At 53.3% G+C, this 27,941-nt stretch overlaps 1 protein-coding gene across 1 annotated transcript in view; it reads right to left on the bottom strand.

Annotated features, from left to right (window-relative positions):
- STK11 (serine/threonine kinase 11) overlaps positions 1-22,148 on the bottom strand; it is a 31,215-nt gene extending 9,067 nt beyond the window's left edge. Inside the window, exons 1-7 of the mRNA XM_066566453.1 lie at positions 21,710-22,148; positions 16,578-16,661; positions 13,273-13,362; positions 12,396-12,528; positions 11,787-11,923; positions 11,218-11,345; positions 4,153-4,210 (exon numbers count right to left, since the gene is read on the bottom strand). Of these exons, the coding sequence (XP_066422550.1) occupies positions 4,153-4,210; positions 11,218-11,345; positions 11,787-11,923; positions 12,396-12,528; positions 13,273-13,362; positions 16,578-16,661; positions 21,710-21,999 (920 nt within the window). The 5' untranslated portion in view covers positions 22,000-22,148. The remainder of the gene's footprint in view (positions 1-4,152; positions 4,211-11,217; positions 11,346-11,786; positions 11,924-12,395; positions 12,529-13,272; positions 13,363-16,577; positions 16,662-21,709) is intronic.
- Positions 22,149-27,941: the final 5,793 nt, after the last annotated feature.

Genomic DNA, 27,941 nt, shown 5'->3' with positions numbered 1-27,941 from the left:
CTCTTTTCAAGTCCTGGTATAAGCAAGGTTAAAATAAGAATCTTGTAAGCACAGCTGCAGCTTTCCAACACTCCCAGCTATTCACTTCCCATTTGGGTCACAAACATTGCAGTTGGCTTGGTTTGCACAGGGATGGTTTTCTCTGAGAGCAGATGCCAAGCTGCAGCTCCCTGCCCTGCCAGCCAGGGTCAGGATGAGCAATTCTCCACCTCCTGTGATGCCATGTAAGGGCCTCGAGCTCCCTGGAAGGTCACTGTCACCACAAGCAGCAATGAACAGGGCTCCAGTTTAGCTCAGCTCCCTCACAGGCAACTGGGGAAGGCACACAATGTCCCAGGGAGAGGCAACACACACACAGAGCAGTGTTCTGCATCAAGAGATGTCCCAAGCTCTTCAGTCAGGTTCAGAACAAACAAAAGTATGAAAACAGCAGCTCCTCCCAGCTGAGCAGAGATGGCTCAGACTCCTGCAAGAAGTTCTGGAGATTCAGTCCTTTAACACACCACGTTACAAAACTGATTTGCAGAAGGTGGGTAAAAGAAGGAAACATCCCTTCCACGTCCTGCCAGAGGGCAGGAAAATTGAGCCAGGTGCCTCAGGAAGGAAGAGGAATGCTTCTTTGTGTCCTGCTGAGGGGAGATCACTGCCTGGCACTACGGAGAAGGGATGGAGAAAGCCCTCAAGTGCACAGGCAGCAGCAGAGGCTCAGAGAAGCCTCTCTCCCTCCCTCAAACACAGCCCAAGAGCACAGTCAGTCCCTACAGAGGAGCCCTCAACAGCACCACACAGATTCCCAAGGGGTTTGGTCCCCAGGTTTAAACAGCACAGCATCCCAGAGCCCACAGGAGCTGGGGAAGGCAGCACAGCAGCTCCAGAGGGCAGGAGGAGAGCCCAGCCTGCAGGTTAATTTGCACCTCCACCACCAAAAAGTGGAAGTGCCTCCCCTCTCGTGCTATGAACTCCTGCAGTCGGATCCGCGCCTGAACAAATTAAGTGTGACACTTGTAGAGAGGGAAGGGAAGATGGTTGCCTTGGAAACAAGGGACAGAGGTAGAATTCTGCATCCACTTCATCACTTTGAGTGCTGCAGCAGGTCAGTGAATTAGTAACAAAATGCAGGAAGTCCTTCAGCAAAAGCACAGGGCAGAGGGGAGGTGGTGGATAATCCACAGGGAGGAGGTTGGAACTCCTGAGCTCTTGGCAGCTTTTCCTCTCTGTCCTACAATCCCCAGCCCAGGAGCACCAAATATTCATAGAGTTGAGCTATGAGCACTGGTTTTCCACTGAACATCATTCCACCCTGATCCTTCCAGGGAAAGCAGGTTCTCAGGCTCTTCCATTGCTACTTCAGGGGTTGGTTTCTGGCAGTTCCTAAATTCTGAGATGACAGGCTGGGAGAAGTTGAACTCATTTCCATTTCCAGCTCCAGGTCTGCTCTGCATGGACTGGGTTGAACATAGCAGCATTTTGCTTTGTCTCACTCCACTAAAAGTGCAGAGACAGGAGTTTGATGCAGTTGAGCTGCAGGAGTGAGGAAAGCAGCTGGCAGGGATGAAACTCAGCAGACTCTTCCTCCAGCATTCCTCTGCTGCTGCAGGGGCAAAAGCATTTGGAATAGCTGACAGGAATGATGGGAGGAATGGCTGGATTACCATTGCTGGGCTGCCTGGATGCCTTCCCTGCCTCCTGCAGCTCTGCTCCCTGTGGAACAGCACTCTGTGCTCCCTTGGTGGTTTCTCAGTGCCCCACAGCCACTGATTTTATCCCTGATCCCACTGCAGGGGCCTTCACACTTGATGGAAGTGGGGAAGGATGGATCCTGAGCCTCTGTGGCTCTGTGATGCTTCCCTTGGGATCACCCTTCCCACAGGGCAGGGGAACACGAGCCTGGTCCAGCAGCCTGAGTGCAGAACCCCTGCCTGGGGCCCAGGGGCTGCTCCTGCTGGTTTCAGAGCACTTTGATGATCCTCCCTGTCCATATGAGTGAGTCCTCAGGAACAGCAGCTCAAAGACATAAAAGGAGACTTCCAGCAGCATAGAAATGCACGGGGTGATTCTGGTTTGAGATGGGATCCATCCCAGCAGGGCAGCCTGGGGAAGTTGCTTGATGTTTTTCTGGTTTAGTTCCTGTCCTTAGCACATGTTTTTGCAGGGTGGAGTGTAGAGAAACCCACAATCATTAATGATTTACTCACCCCAATACATGAAATCTAAGGGTTCTAGAAATCAAATGTCTTCTTACTAAAGTGCTTTCCCAATCCCTGAATGGCTGCCTGCTGTCCTGACTGCTGTGTTCCATTTACAAAAAAAAAACCCAAAAAAACAGGGTCAGGTTAAGCATCAGGGCTAAGCTTCTATTTAAAGAAAAGGCAGGAGAACCAAGCTCTGGATTCTTTAGCACAAAAAAGAAGCTAGACAGACACATCCAGGGCCCAGGCCACAAGCTCTGCTGTGCTTGATGTAATTACTAGATGCCACAGCAGGAGGAAGGAGGCAATTACCAATAGGGGAGAAAAGCCTGTTAAGAAGCACTGGCTAAGCTCACACAAAACTACTAAGAGCCTAAGCCTTAGAAATGCTCCTGGGTTTGCAGCTAGAGCCTTTCCTCAGCCCCTCTTGGTGCTGTGGGATGAAAAACCTCAGCACAGCAGCTGAGGAGCTGGGTGGCTGCCCCGTGCCAGAGGTGTGCTCCAGTTTCTTCAGCTTTCCAACTACAGGCAGCGTCTCTGGAGACCCCTCTGTGCCTCCAGCTGGGCAGCACTGACACAAAAAAAATCACTGCCACGTGGGAGGAGGGCAAAATGGAGTATCTGGAATTGGGGAAGCAGCTCAGTCACCTGGCAGTGACCCATGAGGGCCCAGGGCAGCTCCTGAGCTCAGGGGTGGCCACTGCAGCCACAGGAAGGGAAGTGCTTTTAGTGCTTTTCTCAACACCTACTGATGACTCCACAGACTTAATTCCTGCTTCTTTGCAGTGCTTCCTGACAAAGCAGGGCAAGCTGATGCCCTCTGGTCATGGTACTGGTACTGGGAGGGAAAGGCAGCCTTGAATGGAAGATGCCCAGAGCCCCTGAAATAATCCAGGCATGGGGCTTGGCTACTACAAAAGAGTCCTTACAATTAATTAATCACCTGGGAAGCTCCATAAGCCTTGCCTCCCCAGCTCTGCTTGCACCCTGGTCCCTCCAATCTCTGTTGGAGCTGGTTCCATTTGCTCCCTGTGGAACCCCAGTGCACTTCAGGCCTCTCAGTTCTGGCTGTGGCTCCTTGGGCACTGCCCAGGCACCATCACCTGACAGCACACGGCTTTTCCAAAAACACAAGAGGAAAGCAGCATGTTCCTGCAGCATGGAGTGGGCTCAGCATCACCCTGGATCACATCCTTGCTTTTACAGCTCTCAAAAGGATCAGGGAAAGCTCACAGGCCAAGCAGCTGCAGTCCAGAGGCAGCTCTGCCTGTCCTCAGAAGCACTTCCCATTCCAAGAGGAGATAAGCTAATGCAGCCTCCGCAGTGAAGCAGCCTCATGATGCTTTTTGTTCTTGTACTTTTATCCGCCCAGGAAATCTCTGCTCAGAGCCTGCATGTTCAAACAGATCCTGAAAAAAAACCCTCAGTGATAACGGGGCATTTCCCCCCCTGACTATGGCATGGAAAATGGGGGAGGATATGGGGGAGGGAGGACTGTGATATTAAAGAGAAAGGAAAAAAAAAATATTTCCTATTGTCCTGGAACACTTTTCCACATGCTGACTCCATATGGAGCAAATACCAGGGGATATTTCTGTCCCCAGACTGGCCAGAACTAACACCCATTACTGAACAGTCCTACTATAATAACACAGCTTTCAGGACCTCCTGTTCTGCTCCATTAGTACTTGCTGGCCTCTGGAAAAAATTATCCAGAACCCTTAATTATCCAGAAGCAGGCATGCCACAAACAGACTTCCAACATATTCCTTATTTACTGGTTAGCAATTCCAGTGCTCCACCGGATGCTCTAATAGGAGGAAAAAAGCCAAGTGGAGGTTGCCAGAGCCCCAGCAGAGCTGGAGGAAGGAGATGTAGTGACTTGCATGTGTCTGCTGTCAAAAGGAAACAGAAAGTGAGAGCAGGAGCACAGGTACAGGAGGAGCAGGGAGAGAACACTCACTTGTGCTGCCTTATTTGCTGTATTGAGAACCTCTTGGCTGGGTCGTATTCAAGCATCCCTGAAAAGAAGAAAAGAAGTCCAGGTGTGATCACAGACACTCTCAGCTGAGTCAAAGCCAGGAAGCACAAAGGTCTGCTCTTCCCTCCCCGACTGCCATGCTGTGGCCAGTCCTGGCAGCTTCAGGCAGGATTTGCTCCACCAGCCACAGGAAACTCAGCATAAAATCCCAGTCCCATTGCTGACCTGTTCCAGTCTGTTCCTCAGCTTCCCACCTGCAGGTACAGCCCATCCCTCCCTCCCAGTGCAGGGACTGAGGCTTGTCCAGCCCTCAATCACAGCTCCAAGAAACTCTCCCATCAAGAATTTGCATTGTAGAGATAATTCCATTAAACCACCTCCATGGAAGAGCCAAAGCCTCAGGCACAGCATATGTCCACAGTGTCCCAGAGCCTCTGGTCTAGTGGAATTCTATTCTGAGGTGCAGCAGGGGAGAATCAACAACAAAAAAAAAAGCCATCCTGCTGCCCATCCCTGTGCCCTGGCCAGGATTGGATTTCTGGGATCATCTGCTGAGGTAGCTGGGGTGGGTGGTGAGCAGAGCAGGGACAGGAAAAGCAGCTCATGCCTATTCTCTCTGGGAGAAAGGGAGGTGGATTCCTTAAACAGCCTCCTGGGATGCCCACTCTGCTCCACTGCATTTCAGAAGCTTCACAACTCAACAGAAGGCAAGGAGAAAATTTTGCCATATTCTTCAGAAATGAGCCAATGGAACCTCGAGAGTTTCATCCAGCAGCATCCAAGATATTCTCCAATGAAGGTTCCAGGAATATATTCACCTTCTGAACATTAACAAAGCCTCATGGCTGAACACTGCAAGGAGTTTTGCTTTTACTGGATGATCTCTTGTTGCTCCTCAAGCACCTGCACTGTGAAGTCTTGAACAGGTTGCATGAAAAAATGAGGGTTTGGAGATGGGTTGGAACAGGAGGAACCCAGCAACAGGAAAAGTCTGGGAAGCAGCACTCACTGTCAAACAGGAATTCAGAAAGTCAGGACAGGAGCAAAGAGTGCAGAGTGCTGGGGAGAGCCAGGACAAGGACACACTGAGAACACAAAGGTGCAGGATATCGGGGTGGACACTTGGGAAGTGAGGGCTGGAGAGACACATCCTAGTACAGGCAGGAAGCTGCAAGGGCCTTGGAGATGAGAACCTACAATTCAAAGGTCATGGAAGAGATAAATCACCACTGCACATGTGATACCAAAAACTGCTCCAGAACATCTATGTCAGTCTGTTCATATCACATCAGATCAGGACTTGGGCAAAGAGGGGAGATAGGACAGTAAAGTGGGGAAAGACTGAGGTTATTTCACCCCCAGAACCCAAAATACACTTTGCCCTGGCAGTTTGGGAAGGTTTATCCATGCTAGTGACAGCATTAAGAGCTTTAAGGCAGATGGGATCACCACTGATCCACATGACATCACATGAAGGAAGTTAAAGCAATCCAGGAAGAGCTCTCCAGGTCACAGGGCAGGTTCCTGGCTCAAGGCACTGGAGTCCTCAGAGCCCAATTCCTCAGAGTTTTGCATTGTTTGGACTGGGTTTTGAGGGTCTTTGAGGATGGAAACTCTACAACACCCACCCCCGCCCTCCCCACAAGTGCAACTTGTTCCAGAGCTCAACCCTGGCAGCAAAGGAGTTTTCTCACGTTCAGATGGAATTTCTCCTCACATTACAGAAAAAGAAAGAAGTTCAGAGGAAAAAAACCCATCCCACACCTAATTAAAGAACCTATTAATAAGATGATCAGACAGTTTCACAGCTGAGCTTCCCAAATGAGTTGGCTTTTTTTTTTTCTCTTTTTAAGAAATAGGGCTGCAAAGAGCTCTCACATGAAGATTAGGGGACAAGTATTGGTTGGGTTCTCTTATTCATGTCATAAGAAACAGGAAGTCAGGACACCACCCACTCCCCCCACTGATTTATTTAAAAACCACACTTCAAGGTGTTTTTGAAATTGAAGGCATTTACCAGATGAAACCGGTACAAGCAGGAGAAGAAGTTGAAGGTAAATGATTAAAAGAGCAGTAGTCACAAACAGCCACAGCACAGGGAGCTGTTGCTCTGAAGCCATTAAAAAGGCAGAAGGAAAATAATCAAGCAAAAGGAATTGTTACTTCAATGAGAAAATGACCACATTTGGGGCAACATCTGAAAGTGTCCTCACTGAAAATGTACATTCATACATTCAGCTCTGAGTCACTCGTGGCAACTCCGTGGCTCAAGTCCTGCACTGAAGAGAGGCTTCAGCAAGACAAAACATCATGTTCTATTCACCAGGCAAGTCATCCTGGAGCGCCTGCCCGCAGCAGCCGCCGCTTGCGGCCATTTAGGGTAAAGACTTCCCTGGAGTTTATCTGCGAGCAGGGATGGGACAGCCTGTGCCAGGGAATGCTTCAGGAGGCCCAAGTGTAAGCTCTGCTCCCCAGTATTCCCAGAGGATTTGCTGTGTGCATACAGGGGGGCCACAGAATCACTGAGTTTAGCCTGTGGCTGATCCCCAATTTGTCACCCTGAGGGTCATGTCCAGGTGTTCTTTGGAGGCCACCAGGGATGGGGGCTCCAAACCTCACTGGGTGCCTGACAACCCTTTCTATGAGGAAATGACTTCTAAAATATGAAGTCCCCTCATTGAGAATTATCAGGTATTAAACTGATAAGAACAGACACCACACAGCCGTGCCCAGACAGGGGTATCGTGTCCTCTGCAGCACATCAACAGTTTCAAAACCCTTTCAAAATCACATCAAGTGACAGCCCAGAAACTGGAGATCATGGATCTGCCCTGAGCTCCTCACACCACCCAGCCCCTCATCACACTCAGTCATCCCGGACAGGCACAGCTCCAGGGCAGAATTCCTGGAGTTCAGAACACAGGACAGTCTCAGGTGTGGGACTGGAGAAGCAGGAAGAAATCCAACAGCAAAATTAACAGACTCAACCTGGATTCCATTTCAGTCTCCAACTTGGATCAATATTTAACAACCACTGTAAAAGCAGTGTGAGGCCAATCTGTAAATGAGGCAGGACCTTCTCCCTCTCCCTGCACTCAGCTGGCTGTTCTGGTCACAAACTCCCTCTGCAGGCAAATCTTGAGCCTGTGATCTAGGCCAAGCCTCTGGAAGGGCACAGACAGCCCTGGGGACCCCTGCCACAGCAGAATTAAAGCATCCCACTGTCACCAGGATGCATCCTCTCACTGTCCCAGCAAGGGAAGGTCATGGAAGTGACAAAACAAACTGCTGAGGATCCAACCACCATGTCCCAGGTCTCAGGGCCTGGAAATCAATCCAGATGCTGATTAATGCAGAGCTGCAGCCTCAGAGCTTCCTCTTCCAGTAAAAGTCTATTAGCCCAGGAGGAGGAAAGCTGACCTTGTGCATTTTTCTGATCCAGAAGCAAAGTGCACAGGAGTTGATAAGCCATGGGCAGATGCTGCCAGAAGAACCTTAAGACTATTTATAAACCCTTCTACTCTGACACATCTCTCCTGACTGCACACACAAAACAGCACCAGCCCTTCCTTCCATCCCTGAAGAGTACAAATAAAGCTTCATCCCTGATTAGGGAGACAAAATGAGGAGCAGCATCCCAACTAATCTGGAGGATATACTGTCATGCGAGTCTCTTTACAAGCTAAATACCACTGAAGCTTTAAGTCCTCTAAACTCTGCTGTTCTGGAAAAAGGGAACAAAGATAAGAAAAAGCTCAAGGGGAAGAAAAAGTAAAGACACACTACAAAAGTAGTCAACAGAAGAACAAAAAAGCCTTACAAAGTGTGTTTGTGTTTGCTTCATAGCCTGGCTGTGGTGCCTGTGGTCAGCACAGCCCTGGCAGACAGAGGAAATGAGCACTTTGCTGCACTGAATTCTGCCTCACTCAAACCCAGACCAGGCACTTGCAGCCCTGTGAGGGCTTTTAGAGCCTTTCAAATCAACACAAAGATGAGACAAAAGCACCAGAGCGACAGAGCTGAGCTGGGGGTGTCTGTGCTGCTCACACAAACACAGCCACCTACAGTATCTGATCCACAGGCAATGGATTCAGCTCCAGCCTGCTGCAGGAGGAGCAGGCACCCACCAGGAAATGCAGATGTTCTGGAGGAAAAAGCAGGAACTAAATAAAGCATCCAGGTTTGTCACCATAGCTACATGGTGCCATGGCTGCACAGCTCAGCCCTGGCCTTCAGCAGATGCTGGGGAGCTGCTCAGGCCTCCAGAGCAGGCAGAGCTGGGGCAATTCCACCCCAAAATTCATCCCTCTCGAGGCCACCTGGCATGCTGACCATTGGAAAATGTGCAAGAAAGGGGAATATCAGAAGGCTACGCCAGCTTTTGCAATTTAGCAGCTTGCACACAGCAAGATGAGGGGTGGAAGACTGTTGTCAGGTGGGAGAGAGGACAGGAAAAGGGATCCTTAGGGCTTCCCTATGCCCTGAAAGAAAGGGGTCTGGTCACCTCCTCCCAGGCAAGCTCCTCTCCTTGCCAAACCCACTCAACTCCCACCTCTGTGGTGCTGAAGCACAGAAGGGATGCAGACAAACAAACTGAGAGCAGTGAGGATGCAGGAGGAGACTCAGGCTGTAAGAGATGGACAAAGGACACCAGATTTCAAGGCTCTGCCATGTAAAATCAGGCAGAGGGAAGAGTAGGTAATTCTGGCTCCAGCTCTCATGCAGGGGTGGGAAGAGAACTAGGAGGGGAGTTATTGTGTTAATGAAGCACAAGATTTTAAGCTGTCAATATCCTCAGCACAGGAAAAGAGAAATCTGCCACGCTCCTTTTCCCTGGGGGAAGCACTAAGTGCAGCTGAGAGGCTGATCACAAACCTCCAAGGAGTTCTGCTGGATGCTTTAGGAGAGCTGCTGCTGGACCAACAGGAATGCAGCATTTGCTCCATTTGGGCAATTCCCAGCTCATTAAAAGGCCACGTTTGGAGTCAGCAGTCACAAGCCAAATGCCACAGGGAGCTCAGGCCACTGTTCCCTGGGGCTGGCAGGTACAATGTGAGGCACATCAGGCCGTGAGCAGCCCCTTGTCGGGCTCAGGCAGATCCTGGCTGTGCCGAGCGCCATTGGAAGCGCTGCCTTATGTAACGCCTTCGGAGAGCTGCTAAAGCTGGCTAATGCTTTTGGAAACACATGGAAATAACTGATTTCATCATTGGCACGGAGCCAGGGAAGCTAAAATAACCTCCGAGGGGGGCTGCGGGGGTCTGGCAGCTCCTCGGTGCTGAGGGGCCGGGGGAGCCCCGGTGGCGGCAGCGGAAGAGCTCGGACTGACAGCACCACCTGCCGCCAGCACGGCCGGCACCGAGCCAGGAGCTGGGTCCCTGCACGGAGCCCGGGGACCTGCACGGAGCCAGGAGCTGGGTCCCTGCATGGAGCCCGGGGACCTGTACGGAGCCTGAGGCTGGGTCCCTGCACGGAGCCCGGGGACCTGCACGGAGCCAGGAGCTGGGTCCCTGCACTGAGCCCGGGGCTCTGCACCGAGCTAGGGGACCTGCACCCAGCCCGGGGGACCCGAACCCAGCCCCGGGGGACCCGAACCCAGCCCCGGGGGACCCGAACCCAGCCCCGGGGGACCCGAACCCAGCCCCGGGGGACCCGAACCCAGCCCCGGGGGACCCTGAACCCAGCCCCGGGGGACCCGAACCCAGCCCCGGGGGACCCTGAACCCAGCCCCGGGGGACCCTGAACCCAGCCCCGGGGGACCCTGAACCCAGCCCCGGGGGACCCTGAACCCAGCCCCGGGGGACCCTGAACCCAGCCCCGGGGGACCTGTGCTGAGCCTGAGGCCCTGAACCCAGCCCCGGGGGACCTGCGCCCAGCCCCGGGGCCCTGAACTGAGCCAGGGAACCTGCACTGAGGCCTAGGGGCCCGCGCTGAGGCCTGGGGATCTGCGCTGAGGCCTGGGGACCCGCGCTGAGGCCCGGGGACCCGCGCTGAGGCCTGGGGACCTGCACCCAGCCGAGAGCCCTGCAGAGCTGACTCGCTGCCAGCAGAGAGGCACTCAGTGCCCCCCAGCCCCTCACCAACCCCACAGAGCACAAGGAACAGGAAAACCAACGTGAAACAAGACAAACATCCTGCATCTGGGGGCTGATTGCTCACAGAGAGCTGAAGAGAAAGGAGAGGATGAGCCTGTGCTGAGGGCTGGGGAGCACAGCTGCACCCGGCTGTTCTGCTGGAGAGGAGGCACTGGGAATGCTGGTCAGGCTCTCCCACAGGCTGGAATCACATCCCAGCTCCTGCCAAAGAGGCTCACCAGGCTGCCTGCTGTGCACAGCACAACTGCTGCCCTGCCTGACTCAGCTTTCACAGGTAGAGACTCTTCAGCACTAAACATCAAGCTGCTGCAATAAGTGATGGGAATAAAAAAAACAAAAAACAAAAAACCCCACAACTTTCTCCCCAGAAAGTGCACTCTCCTGGTCCTTGTGGCCCTATCCCAGCCCTGCTGTGAAACTGGGAACCTGTCACTGCTCCAATATCCTGCAGCTCTGAATTTGGGGGGAAGGAAACAAATGGGACTTGAGACAAGTCCAGAGGCGAGGCTGATGAGGAGGGACAGCAGACCTGACTACTCCGTGTGTGACATTAGGGAAAGCCTGGACACAGCATCAGAGTGCTGTCACTGTCCTGCATCAATGCTAGTATGCCATTTTAAATTTAAACCTAATTTAAATTTAAACATAAACCTCTTGTGGGCTTTGTCTTTAGATGTAAAAGCTTCTCAGAGCACAGGAAGCAATGCAAGAACCAACTCTATACAGCAGTGGCTGTGAGCTGTGCAGGGCATTGGTGGATCTCAGGAAAACACCACTGCTGGAGATCTGCCAGAGTCTTGTAAGGCTATAAGTATAACCTCCCTGACTAAAAGGATCCCATATCCTCAAAAGACACTTGGAAGGAAGCTCTGGCACTTCTTGCACTCTGCAAGCTGAGGAGTTGTTGCATCTATAAATGTTACCCCTTTTGGAACCAGCTGGGAAGACTCACCTCTCAATAAGTCTGAGAGTGGAGGACCACAATCCTCTGGAATTGTGTAGTCGCCTTTCCCGATGTTTTCAAATAATTTATAGATATTATCCCCTTCAAAAGGGTACAGACCCGTTGTGATGTTGTATCTGTGAAGGCAGAAGGAGAAGCAGGATGAGAAGCAGACCACAGGTACTCGGTTCTTACCTGACTACATAAGCCAAAAGCAGCCAAGGGGAAACCAAAAGAGGAATATCTGGTAGTATGTGCAAAACCTCTTTAAGTTTAGCCTGCCTTCATCACAGTCTAGGACAGAAAAAACTTAAAAATAAATACTGGAGATACTTGTGGTTTCTGTTACTGCCCTGGCTGTGCCTCTGGGAGCTGCAGAGCCACTCATGGAGAGCAAAGATCCCCTTGTGCAGAATTACAGGTACTTTGGGGAGCATAAACCCACCCAGAGGAGAGAGCAGCACCCCCCTCTCAGCTCCCCCCACCACACGAGAGCAGCGACGACAGAGCTGGGCCAGGACTGAGCTATCTGAGGGTGTCATTAATTGTGAAGTTCTTGGGGGCTCCTGAGCACTCACAGTGTCACCCCTGCAGACCAGATGTCGACTTTAAAGCCTGAAAAGGTGTCAAGGCCATTGGCAATTTCTGGGGGCTGGAATGCTGGCGACCCTTGGCTCGTCCTGCACGTGTCGTCCTCCGCAAACGGATGCAATGCCTGAGGCAGGAGAGACCAAACAGTGTCAGGCTTCCAAGGAAAACAAACTGTGACTCTTGGAAAAGTTCCACCTGGGAAACAAAAGGGGAAAACTCCTCTACTGAACATCTACAGATGATAAGATCATGCCACCACAGCAGCCACACGCCACAGTGACAAGTCTTGCACCTCTCCTACCTAAGACAGTTTCCATATAAAAAGAAGGATAAGGTTATGCAGCTTATCCCCATTTCCCCCCACTTTTGGGCTCATCCAAGATTGACATCTTCCTTCTCTCTGTGTTTCCTGAGCAGAGGTTTCATGCTGTTACCAAAAGAAGTGCTTTGCCAATTGCAATACATATTCAGAGTCACTCAGAGCACTCTGCAAGAGCAACAGAACAAAAACCTAAATGCACAATAAATCAATGACACCACAGAGGTGACCTCAATCTAGAATGTCCCATTCTGACTTTGCTGTGCTTCTCACATACCTCTGCTACGCCTAAATCAGATATTTTTAGTGTCCCATTGGTTGTTAGCAGGAGGTTCCCAGGTTTTATATCCTTGTGGACAATCCCTTGGCTGTGCAAGTATTCTAAGCCATCTATAAGCTGACAAAAGTACCTGCAGAGAGAGGGAGAGGGGGAAAAAAAATCAAACACTTTTAGCCAGTAGAAAGGAGCTTTTTGCTGTGGTCAGAGACTCTGGGCCATCATCGTAACCCACACGCAGCCTGGCAGTTGTAGAGGCAAATGTTTCATCTCATAATAACCCAGAAATAACATTAATGTGCCTGAATTTCACTTAGGCTGTCTGTAATCTCAGAGATCTCTTAAACTAAAATGACAATATGACCATAAAATTATGTAGTTGCCACGGATTTGCTGCTCTGCCCTGATTTGATCCTGACAATGTTTTTTGTTATTTATTCCCAGAATTCTCAGGTTTCTTTCCTTGAGGAGTAAAAGGGGCTCCAGCTTATCCCAGCTAACTACTCCAGCTACTAGATCATGCTGGATATTGCCAATCCCTAATCCATCCCAAGGCCTTTAAGGTCTTTTCTGATGCTGAACTGTGGCTTGACCTCCATTTAGGCAGGAGATTCCCCCCTCACACCCCTTGGCAAGGCAAGAGCACGGGGGCTCTTGGGCAGCTCATGAAGTAAAACAAAAATAACAGAAAAATCAATAGAAGGATGGTTTTCTTCCCAGAATCTAAGGGCAATCCCTGCTGGCCACTTCAAGAGCTTTTCACTTTTTTGCATGGGTGTAAAATATGAAATTACTGCACAAAGCCAGGTTTGCTTTCAAACACAGTCTGAGCAGAGTGAACTCAAGAGAACACAGTGGGGACAGGAACAGAACTTACCCGTGAGCCTGAAACACTGGAAACCTCTTTTCTGGGACACTGTCCAGCATTTCCTGCATCCCACACACACAGTACTCCATCACCATATACGTGAGGGCAGAGTTAAGGAAGCTCCAGGGTCAACACTCAGTGTTAAACATTCATCAGATGGGCAGCAGCCCCATCCCAGAGGGAATGGCTGCACTTCCCAAGTGCTGAGGGAATGTTCCTCCAGCTCCCACAGGACAGGAAAGCACCTACAGGAAAATCCTTCTGCCAAATGAGCATCTGCAGCTCTGTGACCAGACCTGCAATAGGATGGGAACTCCACAGAAAATAAGCTGGAGATCTCACAGGCATGACAGAGAACAGGGAAATACCTTGAAGTGGGCACAGAAAGTTGGGAACTCCCTGGCAGAAGAGCTGCAGCCCATTCCCCCAGGGCCCTGGGTGTTCTGCAGCTCAAAGTGAGCTCCCACCACCTTCCCCAAAGCTGGTTATTCCTCACTCCCTGTCCCAAACAACCCAGCTGTGTGCTCTGTGAAACAGCTGCTGCTTACCCCCAGCTCCACAGGAGTATTCCAGCAGCAGGAAAAAGGATCCTTGGAGAGCTGAGAAGCTTTGTGAAACCACATGGATAAAAACAGTTACAACAGAATGCCAAGAGCTGCTGGCACTTTGCAGCATTTGTTCCCTTGCAGCATATTCCAGTTTTTATCTCCGTAAGCTTTAATGTTGGGGCCAAAAAAATAGGAACCAGACTGCCTGATGCTGTAGTTGTCTGTTTTCTCCTCTCCCTGGGCTTTTGAAGGCAAAGTTTGGCTTGGAGGGGCCTGGGAGAACAGACCCTGGGACATTGGGGAGTGTCCTGACAAGAGCAGAGGCTGCCAGGGCTCCCCTACAATCCTGAGCATGGTCAGTTATTCCTCCAGGCAGTTGCCTTCTTAATCTAAACCCAAAATAAGTTACTTTTGCCCCAAGAAGCCACCTGAGGTAGAAGAGGCAGAAGAGAAACTCCTGCCCTGTGTGGGATCTGGGCTGAAGACTCTGCTGCCCCTTTCCAGCATGTTCCATCTAGCAGCTCCAAACACTGAAAACTCATTAAATTCCTTCTCCACTCCCCATGAGAGACCCTAAAATACTCTAAATTTACCCTAAACCAGAATTTATGATGGGTATGAATATTCTCAGATCAATAAAATCAACAAAAGCAAGAACAGAAGAGAGAGAGCTCCCAAAATTCATTCCTAGCCTTTCTTATTAAAGAAGAAATCTGTGAACTACTCCTATCAGATTTGGAATACACCAACTCTCCCACTGTCAGGAGAACAACAGTGGTGGTAGATAATCCAAACCAGCTCCTGGGGAGCAAAGAGGCTCAAGGACAGCCCTGGCTGGGTGTCATTAACAGCCAGGCTGCTCCTCACCCCTCCCTGGTCACTGATCCACTTCAGGTTGATCAATCAGATTAGAGAACAGACTCCCAGGCTGGAGCAGATCTGTTACAGGTGCCCCAAGCTCTCAGTTCTCCTCCTCAAGGGCTTCTGCTCCCACACTCAGCTCTACACACTGGTAATGGGATCCCTGGGATGCTGCTCATGGAACTGGGTTCATTTTCTGCCTGGATGAGTTCTCCATTCACCACTAGCTCTGCACTCCCAGCCACAGCAGGCCAGCAAACTGCCCTTAAATACTAAAAGTCATTGATATTTTTAATCCAGTTGCCACAGTTTTCCCTTTCTCACAAAAAAAAAAAAATCACTGAAGGTTTTTATTAGGTGAGTTGCTCAAACGCTGTTTTAACCTGAAGGGAGCCTACAAGAAAGATGGGGAGGGATTTTTTAGAAGAGGACACAGTGACATGACAGGGGGAAATCGCTTCACACTGGCAGACAGGGGGATTAGATGGGAGATTAGGAAAAAAATCTTCCCTGTGAGGATGGTGAGGTTCCCCAGAGCAGCTGTGGCTGCCCCTGGATGCCTGGCAGTGTCCAAGGCCAGGCTGGATGGGGCTTGGAGCAACCTGGGATAGTGGAAGGTGTCTCTGCCCATGGCAGTGGTGGAATGGGATGAGCTTTAATGTCCTTTTAAACTCCAGCCATTCTGTGACTCTATGACAAACAGCTCAAGCCTGCAGTGCTCCTCCCCCAGCAACAGAACACTCAGGTGGGAACAAAATCCTTCCTTCCACAGCCCCAATTTCCAATCCCACAGTGCTTGTCTGGAAATTAGGATTTTTCTATTTAATCACCAACGGGGAAGTTGACATCTCCCCCTAAATCCCAACTCTGCCTCCTACAAGGAACCAGCACAGGCCTGTGCATGACTCAGGGCCCTGCTCCCAGGGCAGCCTCAAGCAAACAGTCCCTTTTCTGCTGGATCTGTTCCCAAAATTGTTCCCCATGTGGCTGCTCAAGGTCTGCTCTATCACAGCCCAGGACATGCAGCACAGGCAGTGCCACTCAGGAGCTGGGGAAGGGCTTGAACAAAATCATGGATGAATTCCTGCTCCAAGTTCCAGTGGAAACCAATCCCCCCAGTTATTGTCAGAATCAGCACAGGGAGGAACAAACTTTGTGAGAGTGTAGAAGCAGATAAAGATAAAAACAAAAAAGCCAACCTGTCCTTGCAAGGGAAAAGCATTGAAAACCAACTCTGGACCAGCACTGCTCAAAGTCCAGCAAGGAGCATCCTTGGAGAGATCCCATTTCCCAGGGATGGTTTTGTGTTGTCATCACCTGGTACCAACACACGATGTCTCTCTCGGGCTCCTTTTCCCCCTGCTGCCTCCTCCCTTCTACCTAATTAACCAGGATCTCTCTATCAATAATTGACTTGCAGTCCCCTCACTCTGTAGAGGCCACAGAACAAGCAGAAGCTGTCACACTCCTTTATCCTAATGATCTGGTGGCAGAGTGTTTGATCTAATTAATGCACACAATTAAATTACTCCTTTTCTGGAGTACTGTAATAAGAAGACAGTACTTAGAAAACACTGTCAAAAATAAAAGGATCCATTTATAACATATGCTACAAGGGATCAGCCCCAGGAACTTCCACACTGGTTCAGACAAAGTGCTCTCAGCGTGGCAGAGTCACACAAAATCCAGCAAAGTGAGGATAAAATTGCCTTGATCAGTGTGTGTGTGAATTTGTATTTGTGTGCAAAGTCTGCCAGGTGGGCAGGATGGTTATTAGCAGCGAAAGCAATTTAGCTGCAAAAATTTAAGCTTAAGAAACATCCAAAAGGGCCTTCCCAAAAGCAGAAGTACAGCAGAGAACAGTGGCAGCTCAAATTTGATCACCAGCCCTGTGCAAAAGGATATATTTTCTGTTTCTCCTCGTTGTACAACACATCTACCAGCTGGATGACGTTTTTGTGCCGTAATCTCCGCAGGAGCTGGATCTCCCTGCAGGAAGAGACAAGGAAAAAGTGACATTTAAAAAGCTTATTCCCAACTCCATTTCTTCCAAAATTTCACCCAAACTTAATTAGACTGAATGGCTCAGAGACCTGAAGTGAATGCTGTGTTTGTGGGGAATAAATAAGGTAAAACAGTGAGGAGCCACCTTCCCTTGGCTTGAGGAACAGTCCCTTGAATGTCACCTTCTGTCAGCTGTTCTGATCTTTGGCTCCAGGGATTTTGTACCTGTCCCAAACCACAGTTTAGTCTCTTTTGCATTAAACTCATCCTACAAAATCCCACTAGATGCCAGCTGTGGAGAAACAGGCAGAGCAGGACAGTCAGGTCAGGGTGGTTCTGTTGGTGCCTGGCAGTGCATGTCCTGCTTTTCACTTTGTTCTGCTGCTGCTCCATCCTGGGCTGTGCTGAGCTCCCAAATTCTCCTTCCCAGAGTGATCTGGTGAGTGCTTTAAGCAGTGTGGTCACACTTCATCAGCTCAGCCTCTGGGAAGCAGCATTACAAGGAATTCTGAGCACAGCCTTGGAAGTGAGAGCCCCTGCCCAAAGCCAGCTCAGGGCCCCTCACGGGCACAATTAGCAGCTCCAGTAATGAGCTGGGGCCAGCACAAAGGCTGAGCAACAACCAGGAGCTGCTCCTTGGAAAGGGCTTCTCCAATGCAGGAGTGCAACGAGAATCCTCACTGATCTTTTAAGGATGCCTGAGCAGTGTGAATTATTTCACTACCAAAATTAAGGCCAGAGACTCCTTTCTCAGCTCTGGATTTAGAAGAATCCACCAAGAGCTGAGCAGAGATCCAGGATACCACGGCAAAACTCCCAAGTATTGTGTGGACATGGCAGACAAGTCTAATTATAGGAATGACCAAAGGGCTGAAGTGGATTAAATTAGCACAAGGAACAGCAGCCAGTGTCAGTGTGGAGCTGAGGAGATCCTGCAGCATGAAAGGAGAGGGTTGAGGGATCCAACCAGGGCTGCCAGAGGGGAGCAAACACACTCATACACAACTTTAAGGCCAAAATGTTGGGAACACATTTAAAATCCTGATCCAAACAGCTCATTCCCTGTAATACAACTCAGAAGCACAAACACGAATTCCTCCCACCTTCAACAGACAAATAAATATCTCATGTTTCTGTAATGATTCCCCCCCCCAGGAGGACTCTGCGAACCAATCCAAAATGCCAGGGCAGTGCCCCCACCCCTGGGGCAGAGGCCAAGCCACCCTTTTCCCAGAGGAAAGATTACTTCTATTTTTAGCCCCTCTTTTGCTCTGGAATGCCTGAGGAGCAGGGACAGCCAGCCCAGTCACCTCCAATCCCATCTCCCTTTGCAAACCCCTCCAGTAGGGGAACATAGGTCTCACCTCCTCAGAACAGGCCTAAATTTGATTCTTTTTTTCTTCCAAAACTACCAACAAAACCCCACCACAGCCCACTGCAAGTGTGTGAGCAGACAGGCTGCCAGAGGCCAAGGCCTGCTTCCAAGGGAAGGAGACAAGGGGGAAAAAAGACCTAACTCGAGCTCTGTCAGATCCATTAAGCTCATCCTGCTGGATTAAGATTTATCCTCTGCAAGGTACCTGCTCTGGTAAATAACAGGGGGTGTTGCTGCTCAGAACTGTAAATAGCAAAGCTGCCCCCTTGTTCCATGTGCCACAGCGTTTTGGAACAGGCCAAAGGCAGCCTGGAAAGCAGATTCCCCTTCCTGGACATCTCCACTGTGAGATCCAGTGTTCTTCCTACAGCTTTGTTCCCAGCCTAACAAAACACAGCCAAACACAGCCAAAAGATTCATTGCCTTCCTTTGGTTCACAAGGTTCTTCCCACAACATCCTGGCAGCTTAGGAAGTGCAGCACCTGCTCCAGGAGTGTGTGAGCCCAAGGGCTGGAAGCGCCAGGAAGATTTCAGTGTCTCTTTTTCTCTTTCCTAGCCCCAAGATTCCATCCACATCCTGCTCCTGCAGGGATGTCTGGCATTCCGAATTCTATATCCATCAGAATATAGAATTCTGGGCTCTTCCACGGAGTACAGGTCCCAGCATTTCACCTCTCAACCCAAGCAAACATCCAGCTCAGCAGAGGAAGTCCTTGAGCCACACAGCTCCAAGGGGAACACGTCTCTGAGGAGGAGGGATCAGCTCATTCCCACCTGAGCTCACACCTCCAGAGCTTCCAGCAAATCCTTCCCCAGCAGAGCTGTCCCTGTTTGGAGGTTCCAGTTTGGGATTTGCAGACCCCAGGAACCGCTACAGCACATCCCCATAACCCAGGTTAACCCTCAGAGGAATTCCAAGGAGCACAAATTCCAAGCAGAGCAATCGCTGAGGTGGTAAGTACAGCACAGGGCACTTGGGATCCCACAGAGCCCCAAACACTTAATTAACGTCTCAGGCTATTAGCACACGGCGTTATTAAACCTCTGCTGCTGCTGCAGCCACAGGCTGCCAGGTTTTCCTGCCTCTTTTTGGCAATCCCACTAAACTCCTTTTTTTTTTTGCAGGGATGAGACTCTGCAGTGTCCGCCTGAATGAGCCACCTCCACCTGCTCTAAAGAGAAATGATTCTCCCAATAGATTTAAGGAAACTGTGTCTTACAAGTTGAAGCCCTCAATATCCTCTCCAGGACTCAGAGAGTCCTTCAGGGCTCATTTTCCTGGGGCAGAAGTGGAGTATTTTGGGGTAGAGAAAAATAATTTGATTTAAGTCCCAAACACGTTTTAGTTGCAATTTCTGGGTCTCCAGAACACCAGGAGACAGGGCTGGGGCAGGGATGAGGCTGTGGCCTGGGATATCAGCAAGGAGTGACCCAAGGTTGGCATTAACATCCTATTTCCAGCCCAACATCTCCAGGTGCCCAAGCTCAGACCTCTATGATCCTCCACAGCTCATTAGTGCACTCTCATTACTCCCTGTGTGCTACTGCTTGTGGAATTACCCAAGGGCCACTGTCTAGGAAGCGTTTTCCAGGGATTTCCTTGGATGACAATTCCATTCCTGTGCTATCAGCACAGCTGAAGCAGCTCTGAGGCAGGAGCCCACCACAGTAACTCAATCAATCACCTCTGCCCAACAGCCCAAGCCTCACGTGCAGCTTTTCCCTGTGTGGTAGGAAACACTGGAAACCACTTCAGTGATCAGATTCCAAGAGAGAAAGCAGGACCCAACAGTGTGATCCAGCCCACAAACTGATTTCCTGCTGTCCTGTGCACAGGAGCAGTTTTTGGGCATAAACTCCCCAAAACCGCTCCAACACAGCTGCCCAAAGTGAGATTCCAGTTCAATCTGGCCATGTTGACATTAAAATACTGTGTCAGTGTCGTGTCCAGCACTACCTGGAGACCCCACTGCACTTTGTTCCTCCCACACTGAGGACTCAGACACCTGGGTTTGGTCACATATCTCACACTCAGAGCAGACACAGCTTTCACTCCCTCTCACAGCAGTGCTGAAGGGTTCTGATAAGCTCAGGAGTGCCAGGGGACCAGGGAACCACAAAATACAACAGTTTGCCTTAAAATTCCCCACCGAAGCAGCAGATAAAGCACATGGAGAGGTGGGCAGAGGTAAAAGGATGAGGGAACAGAAATAGGAACTTGAACTAAAGTAAACCCCTGGGTACAAGGCAAGACCTAAAATCTGCCTTGGTGTTTTGGAGCAGGTGGGACTGAGCCAGGAAAAGTCCACAGAAAGTCCCTTTTAATAACTCCCTTAATGACCCATCTGATACTCACAGCCCCATTCTGGGTGTGAATAAAACTTCCACAGAGTTCACCTCAGGACACAGGAGCATTCCCATGGCTCTGAGAGCAGGCAACTCTCCTGATGTGGGCAAGCTCTTTTTACCTAATTTACATTGAAAGCTCCCCTAAGGAGGAAACGATCTCCAGGTTCCCCAGTGGCAGCTCTGGATGTGCCCGTGGAGGGACCCAGGGACGGGGCACTCAGCCTCCACCAGAAAAACAAGAAACATTTTATTACACATTAACCAAGTTTGCTCGATCCTGAACCTGAGCCAGGAAGGGAGAGACAGGGAGGTCCCAGCCTTGGGATGTGACTGTTCCACAGCCAAGGCTGTCAAGAAAGGTTGGAAGGCAAAGTGAGAGAGCTCCCTGACAGCAGTGCTGGGACAGGATGTGAAATATCCCACAGCTAAACTGGGAAATCAAACTGAGGGACAGACACGGGACTCTGCAGGTCAGGGCTCACCCACAGCAGAACAGCACAAGAATATCCTCGACCTCTCAGAGCTCTCCCTCCCAGCCTAGATAAACCCTCATGGGTTGTTTGGGCTGCAGAGGCTCCTGCAGGGCTGATAAGAGGCTCTTGGCAGGGCTGGGACGCAGCTGCTGCGAGGTCCACGGAAGGGAAAGTTCCCACACCAGCCCCACTGATCCAGCCCCTCCTGGGGTTCACGAGGGCTTTGTGCCCCGAGTAACCAGGTGTGGCAGAGGCACGGAGAGCTGACAACCCTTGGCCCCATTTTACAGCCACAGAAATCAGCTGGGGACAGCCTTGAGTTAACTCCCAAGGACCTTAGAAATGAAACCAAGGAAAAAAAGCCAAAACTTCCTGTGCCCATCGGGTGCCCCATATATTGGGTCCTGTTCCAGCCACCTTCTGCATGGGTGAGAGGAGGAATTGCCGCCACAGAGAGCTCCAGGGCCTTTGGAACACCTGGGCAGATAGAGGAATGACCCTGTGAGGACACCAGGTGTGTTTGTAAGGTCTTGCCTCACCCAGGCGCTGCTGGCTGGGAAAGGTGAGAGGACACAGAGGAATTGCTTTAAGAAACAATATTTTATCCATGAAATGACACCAAAGTGGTGTATTCCAGACTGTCCCAGCCCTTGGGAACCTGTGCACAGCCTCACCCAGAGCACTGGCTGCTGTTCAGAGGGAAGAGATTACTAAATACCTGTGGATTAGAAAGCACTTCCACAGCAGAGCCACGCTGTCAGCTAAAACAACACAGGAGCTCAGCTGCTAAACAAGGACCAAGCTCACCCATCCAGCTCCCAGACCTCTTTACTCACTTTTTCACGTTGGCCTCCCCGTTGGGGATCCGGCGCAGCTTCTTCTTCTTCAGGATCTTCACAGCTCTCCTGCACAGGGTCTCTGAGTCCAGCATCTCCTTGACTTTGCCGTAGGAGCCCTCTCCCAGCAGGTCTCCCATGAGGTACTTGCCGATGAGCTTGGCCCGTTTGCGCCGGGGCTGGTAAATGACCTCGGTGGAGTCGATGCGGTGGATGAACGTGTCCATCCCCACCGACATCAGCTCGCTCTCTGCAAACATTCCCAGCTGCTGGGGCTCCTGCAGATCCATCCTGGATTAAGTTCCTTAACCTGTTTTGTTTTGTTTTTTTTTTCCTTAAGCGCTCAAGGCTTTAATCCTGTTTGTTAAGTTTCCAACACTCCCTTTTTACTCCTTCTCGGGAAAAAAATATCCAGAAGATTGTACAAACATGAAAAATAATTAAAAAAAAAAAAAAACCAACCAACAAAAAGAAGGAAAAAGAAGAAAGAAAACCAAACCTAAGAGCTGCTTCCAGGTCAGTTGGATGCCAAAAGATCCCGGCCTGGCTCCAGAATGTCTTTGAAAAAGAACATAAATCTGTGACGGGACACACTCAGTTTGGGACTCACGTTGCTTCCGACCCGGTCCCGCTACCGGGGGCTCTTCCCAGTCAACTGGCCTTGACTGGGCCCAGTTTGATCCTAAAGAGTTAGGTCATCTCCGGGCCCGTCAGGCCACCCCGTGGAACCAGAGCAGCTCCCAGTCCCTCTCGTGACTTTCCATGCCTAGGAGCTCATGATTCCCAGCCGGGGTGGGAAGGTGTGTGCTCCCCCCGGAGCACGGGCCGCGGGGTGGGGGTTCAGCCGTTGGGGAGCTGGAAGCAAGTTTCCTTGAAGGAGTTTTCCCAATCAATTCTTGCGTCTTCGCTTTCGCCTACAAAAGTTTGAGGCCTTCGGTGCCTACCGAGAGCTCCCGGGGGCATCCTTCATCCACCGGGATTCCGCCCGGCACATGATGTGTCACCACCACCTCTGCTCCGGGTGTCAGCGGTGCAGGACAACACAACCCACCCCGGCCCCGTTGATCCCGGGGGGGGTCAGGGAGACCCTCTGCCCCGTGCCCCAACACCCGGCTGCTCCCGGGGGATCTCCTGCCCGGTGTCCGGTTCCTCACGGAGAGAGGAAGGGCGGTCAGGGATGCCCACCTGGCCCGGACGGTCTCTCCCGCACCTCCCACAGGTGTCACCGGGGATGGCGGCAGGGTACGGGGGGAGAGCAGAGAGAGGTGACAGGGGACAGGACACTTTCAGTGCGACAAAATCAGCGCCGGAGCCGGGATGGGACGGGACGGACTCCCGGGGGGGGGGGGGGGTGGTTCGGTGACCTCCAGGCCCTTCCCGGCCCGGGCCGGGTCCTACCCCGCACGCAGCTCCGGCCGTTCCCGCCGGCCCGAACGGTGAACTGGGGGAGGGGGGGGGGGGCGGGCGGCCGAGTCCCCCCTCCCCACCGCCAGGCGGGGGAGCCGGGCCGGGCCCCGGCGCCGCGCTCCGCCCCGCCGAGCCGCCGCCTCCCGCGTCCCCCTAAGTTCAGGGGCCGCCCCTTGGCCGCTGCCCCCTGGCGCTCTCCCGGCCCCGGCCCCGGTCCCGTTCCTCGTCCCGGTCGCGCCGCCCCGTTACCGCCCGCCCCGCCGCGCGCGCGCCGCCGACGCCGCTGCCGCCATCTTGTCCCCGCCCGCCCCCGCCGTTCCGTCCCCCCCCCCCGCCCCGCTCCGCGCCTCGCGCCGCCCCGGCGCGCGCCCCCATTGGCCACGCCGTCGGTCCCGTCCCCGAGCGCTCGAACGCTGATTGGCCGCGGCTGCATCACGTCGGGTTCCGGTTGGTTCGTTACGAACGACCCTCCCACCCACTCCGGCCGGCGGCGGGGCTATATGATAGGTTAACTGAGGTGTCCGTCATCTCTATGGGCGGAGTTTAAGGTGCAATTCAGTGTGATAGTTCATAGGCGATGTCCGTCGCGACTGAGGGCGGGGCTGGCGGCGGCGGCGCGCTACGATAGGCTGTAAGCTCTGTCAATCACAGCTCGGAGGCGGGGCGACAGGCGGTGAAGGGCGGAGGGTAAAGGGCACGCGGGAGTCATGGAGACGGGACCGGGACGGAATTGGCCCTGCCCCGCCAGGGAGCGGCCCTGCCCCACCGCCCTCACGGTCCGCCCGCGGCGCTTGGGCCGCGCTGCAGCCGCTTCGGGTTTGGGGTGAGCCCGCTCCCCCAGCTCGCGCCGTTCCGCTCGGTTCCGGCTGCGCCTCGTCCCATCCCGCCCAGCGTGGCTGTGTAAGTCCAGCCAAGCAACTGCGAGGGCATCCCCAAAATGATGGCGCCCGGCTCCAGCGCCCGGCCAGACCCCGGCACGGCCCGAGGGAACGGGCTCCTCCCTGCGCCGCCTCCCCCTCACGGCCCCGGCCACGGCAGAGCCGCTTCTCCTGCGGGCATCCTCCGGTGGCTCGTAAGGGTTGGGCTGCGCACGCTGCTCCCCCCACAGGGCCGTTCGAGGCTCGGTTTCACCGGATACCGGAGCTCCCTGGGTCCAGCCCGGGGAGTTGCGGTATGACAGCTCCGGCCGGGAACACCGGGAACCGGTGCCGGTACATGGGGTTTGTGCAGTGTCAGCTCAGGGCAACCACGATACCCCTGCAGCTGCCTGCAGCCCCACTGTGCCGGAGGCTCGAACCCTTTGGCCGAAGGGATGGAGCCGAACTCAGGTGGGATTGCAGCATGGAGCACCAGCTCCGAGAGCTGAGCAGTTCATTTGAGGCAGGGCAGGACAAATCCATGAGTTCTCCCTTTCCACGAGAGCTGCTGGCACTGCATGGATTCCAAAGCACAGGTGGGAGAACCCTGAGCCCGTTTTGGGGGGCCTGAGCAGGGTCAGGGCCCCATGAGTCCCCAAAGAGTCAGAGCACTGCAATGCTCCAGTTTGTTCAAGGAATTTGAGCCTGTGAAGGTTCGGGAGGAGGTTCCAAGGGTTCCAAAGAGGAGATGCAGAGAAGGGGCTGCTCTGCCGAGCCCTGCAATCTTGCTAGCACTGCCTTTCCCTCCTCCCCCAATGGCTTCTGTCACGACAGCGCCCGGCCCCGGGTGATTTATTCCAGTCTTGGCACCGAGTCCAAAGTGCTGGAACCCATCCCCGAAATTCTGGTAAGTGCTGTGCATCCCCTTCCCGAGGTGTTCCCAGCAGTGGGAGGGCAGGATTGGCTGGAGGAGCTCCTGACGCTCCACACTCTGCTCCCTGCCCATCCCACTGCCTGTCCTGCTCCCTCTCTCACCAGGGTGGCAGAACAATCCTCCCCAAAAGGCAAAATCCTGCTCGACTCTCCAAGAATGGCCACTGGAGTGGGGCAAGCCAAGGACTCACATGGGGTACCCTCAGGTATCCCCCAGCCCTGTCCCCCATTGGGGCTGCAGGTGCATCAGGCAAAGCCTGATGGGCTTTCCCTCTTGGGCTTTCCCAAATATTTGCACCAGCATTGTCCCCTCCAGTGAGGATGTCACAAACTGGGAGAAACAGCTGACACCTGCCAAGCTTGTGGCACACAGGGCACTGCAAGAGCTGAACCCTCACACTCTGCAGCCCCACAACCCGGCCAAGGGGGCACAGAAGGGTTTCTTCAGACATGGGATGGTTCTGTGGGACTCTGACACCCCAGCATGGTCCCATCCCTGCCCCCTGCATGGCCCCAGCACTGCCAGGACCCTGCACAGGGCAGGGTCTGTCCCCTGGTTGCCTCTTCCCGCAGCTCCAGGAGCACAGGGCCGGCTGGTGGCGTGGATCCACAGCCCTCACCCCACGGAAAGTCAGGGGATTTCCAGGCTCTGGGAAAAAACAGGAAGTGGCAGTGGGTGACAGCAGCCAGGCACACCCCAATGTGGAGCTGCTGTGCAGCTGAGCCCGTGGGATCAGGGCCTGAAAACTCCCATCTTTGTCCCCATTTCCTGAGACTGGCTGTCTTACAGGGACCAGCTCCCCAAAATTCCCATCTTTGTCTCCATTTCCTGAGACTGGCTGTCTTACAGGGACCAGCTGCCTGGGAAAGGCTGTTCCTGGAGAAGCCAGGCTGTTTTCCAGGGACATTGCTCCTGTAAAGGGGCAAACAGACCAGGACACAACTCAGATGTCCCCACATCTCCCACCAGTGCAGGCACAGTCTCCCAGCATCACTTCTGCTTCATTGGGGTTTCCTGTGTGATTTGGGATCTGGGCTGGGGTGGGAGGAGGGTAGAGATCCTGGTAAGGGAAAACCAGGTTTGGTGGTTCTGGGAGGAGGCAGATTCAGTGCTGGATGGATCCCTGTGTGTTCTCCCACTGTGCTTATTTATTTGTATTTGTGTAACACCAAATAAAGAGCTGGGGGGGATTCAAAAGAAGGATCTCTGTAAGAAGGATATGTTGGAAAATGTGACAGGATTGCCTTGATTAATTACTATATGCAAATGAATGAAGGATGGGAGCAGTGGGATTAGCAGGGGGAGAAGGGGACTGTCACAGACCTTCCTGGTTCCCCCTTTGTCCCTGGCACACACCCAGAATTCCCAAGGACCCGGTGTTAACATGGTTCCCATCTGCCAGTACTTCCCTTCTTGGGGATAAATCAGTTCCCTCTGGCTGCTGCTGTGCTGGTGTAAAAACAGACCCATCCAGGAGGCTTCTGTGTGACCCCCTGGGATTTTGTTCCTACTGTGGGACTGCAAAGATGGCATGAATCCAATGCAAGCAATGGGAAATTAAAAATATTAAAAGGCCCAGTGTGGGGAAAACCAGTGAGGAGCAGGTCATTCTCCAGCCCTGTGATTCATTTGATTCCTGCAGCACGACTTGTGGCATGGGAGTGGGCAGAATCCTTGGAAGCTGCTCAGGGTTTGAGTGTTTCCAGCTCTCCTGTGTCCTCTGTGGGTTGAGCTGCTGCCCCAGTCCTGCAGGGAGGAAAAGTGAGGAATTTCCTTTTCTTTCGAGAGGAAAAGGACTGGACAGACTCCACTCGGGCTGCGGAGTCTGATGGTGCTGATGGTGTGCACAGCCAAGGCTGCTCCAGGACTTTGGTTTGCCTCCCATTTCCATCCCATGCTGAGAAGGACAGAGGGATGGAGGGATGGAGGGATGGATGGATGGATGGATGGATGGATGGATGGATGGATGGATGGATGGATGGATGGATGTGAGATGAAACGTGAATGCTCCGGATCCACAGCGATGCAAAGCCTGTGCGAACGGGCCGTGCCGGGACCCACAGGAGCCCCCCGGGAGCCCCTGGGCCGGGTGTGGACCCGGACCCGCCGCTCCGGGGGCAGCGCCCGCTCCTGAACGGGGGCTCCCTCTGCCCCGGGGGCTCCTTCGGCCGCGGACCTCGCTGCCCGTTCATCACTCGGGGCCACCATGGCGGCTCCCACCGAGACCGAGTTCCGAGCCCTGCCTCTCCTGCTTCCCGCCCCGCGGCCTGGCCCGGCTGCCCCGGGCCCGGTTCTCCCGTTCCCCCGCTGCCCACTTCCGTTTCCCGTTCCCCACTCCCGTTTCTCCGGTTCTCCCGCTGCCCACTCCCGGTTCCCCCGTTCCCCGTTCCCCACTCCCGGTTCTCGCTCGGTCGCCTCCTCCCCTTTCCCCGGAAGCTCTGTGGCCCTTCCAACATGGCGGACCCGGAAGCGGCGCCAGGCGGCGGCGGCCGGGCGGGAGCCTGAGCCCCGGAGTCCCCGGGACCCCCGGCACCCCCCGCGACCCCCGGACACAGGTAAGGGCCGCCCGCTCGCTGCCCCCGGGGCCCGCCGCTTCCTCCCCCCCGGCCCGATCTCTCCGTGGGCGGGGACCGCGGGCCCGCTCGGGCCGGGCTGGGGGGTTCGGTGGGGACGTGGCCCCCGGCCGGGCCTGTCCCAGGAGCCGTCGGTCGGTGCCGCGGGGAGTCCGGGGGCTGCGGGGCTCGGGCCGGGCCCGGAGCAGCCTGTGGAGACGGCCCCGCTCCCGCTGTAGGCGCCCGTGTCCCCCACGCGTGTCCGTCCTGCGTGTGGAGCGGGGCCGGGGGGGCTCGGCGGGGACCGCCCGGGGCTGTGCCGGTACCGGCAGCGCGTGTCTGCATGGGACAGAGCCGGAGATGCTGCGGAGCCTCTGGAACCGCGATCCCGGCAAAGCCCAGACCCCTCCAACCCTGTCCGAGCCGGGTCCGGATGGGGAATTGTCCCGGTACAGTCGGGGTGGCCACAGCCAGCGAACCCT

This window comes from Molothrus aeneus, chromosome 27, assembly GCF_037042795.1.
Source record: "Molothrus aeneus isolate 106 chromosome 27, BPBGC_Maene_1.0, whole genome shotgun sequence".
In the NCBI taxonomy this organism is placed as follows: domain Eukaryota; kingdom Metazoa; phylum Chordata; class Aves; order Passeriformes; family Icteridae; genus Molothrus; species Molothrus aeneus.
Note: the sequence above shows the minus strand (reverse complement) of the source record. Positions and strands in the feature narration are given on the sequence as shown.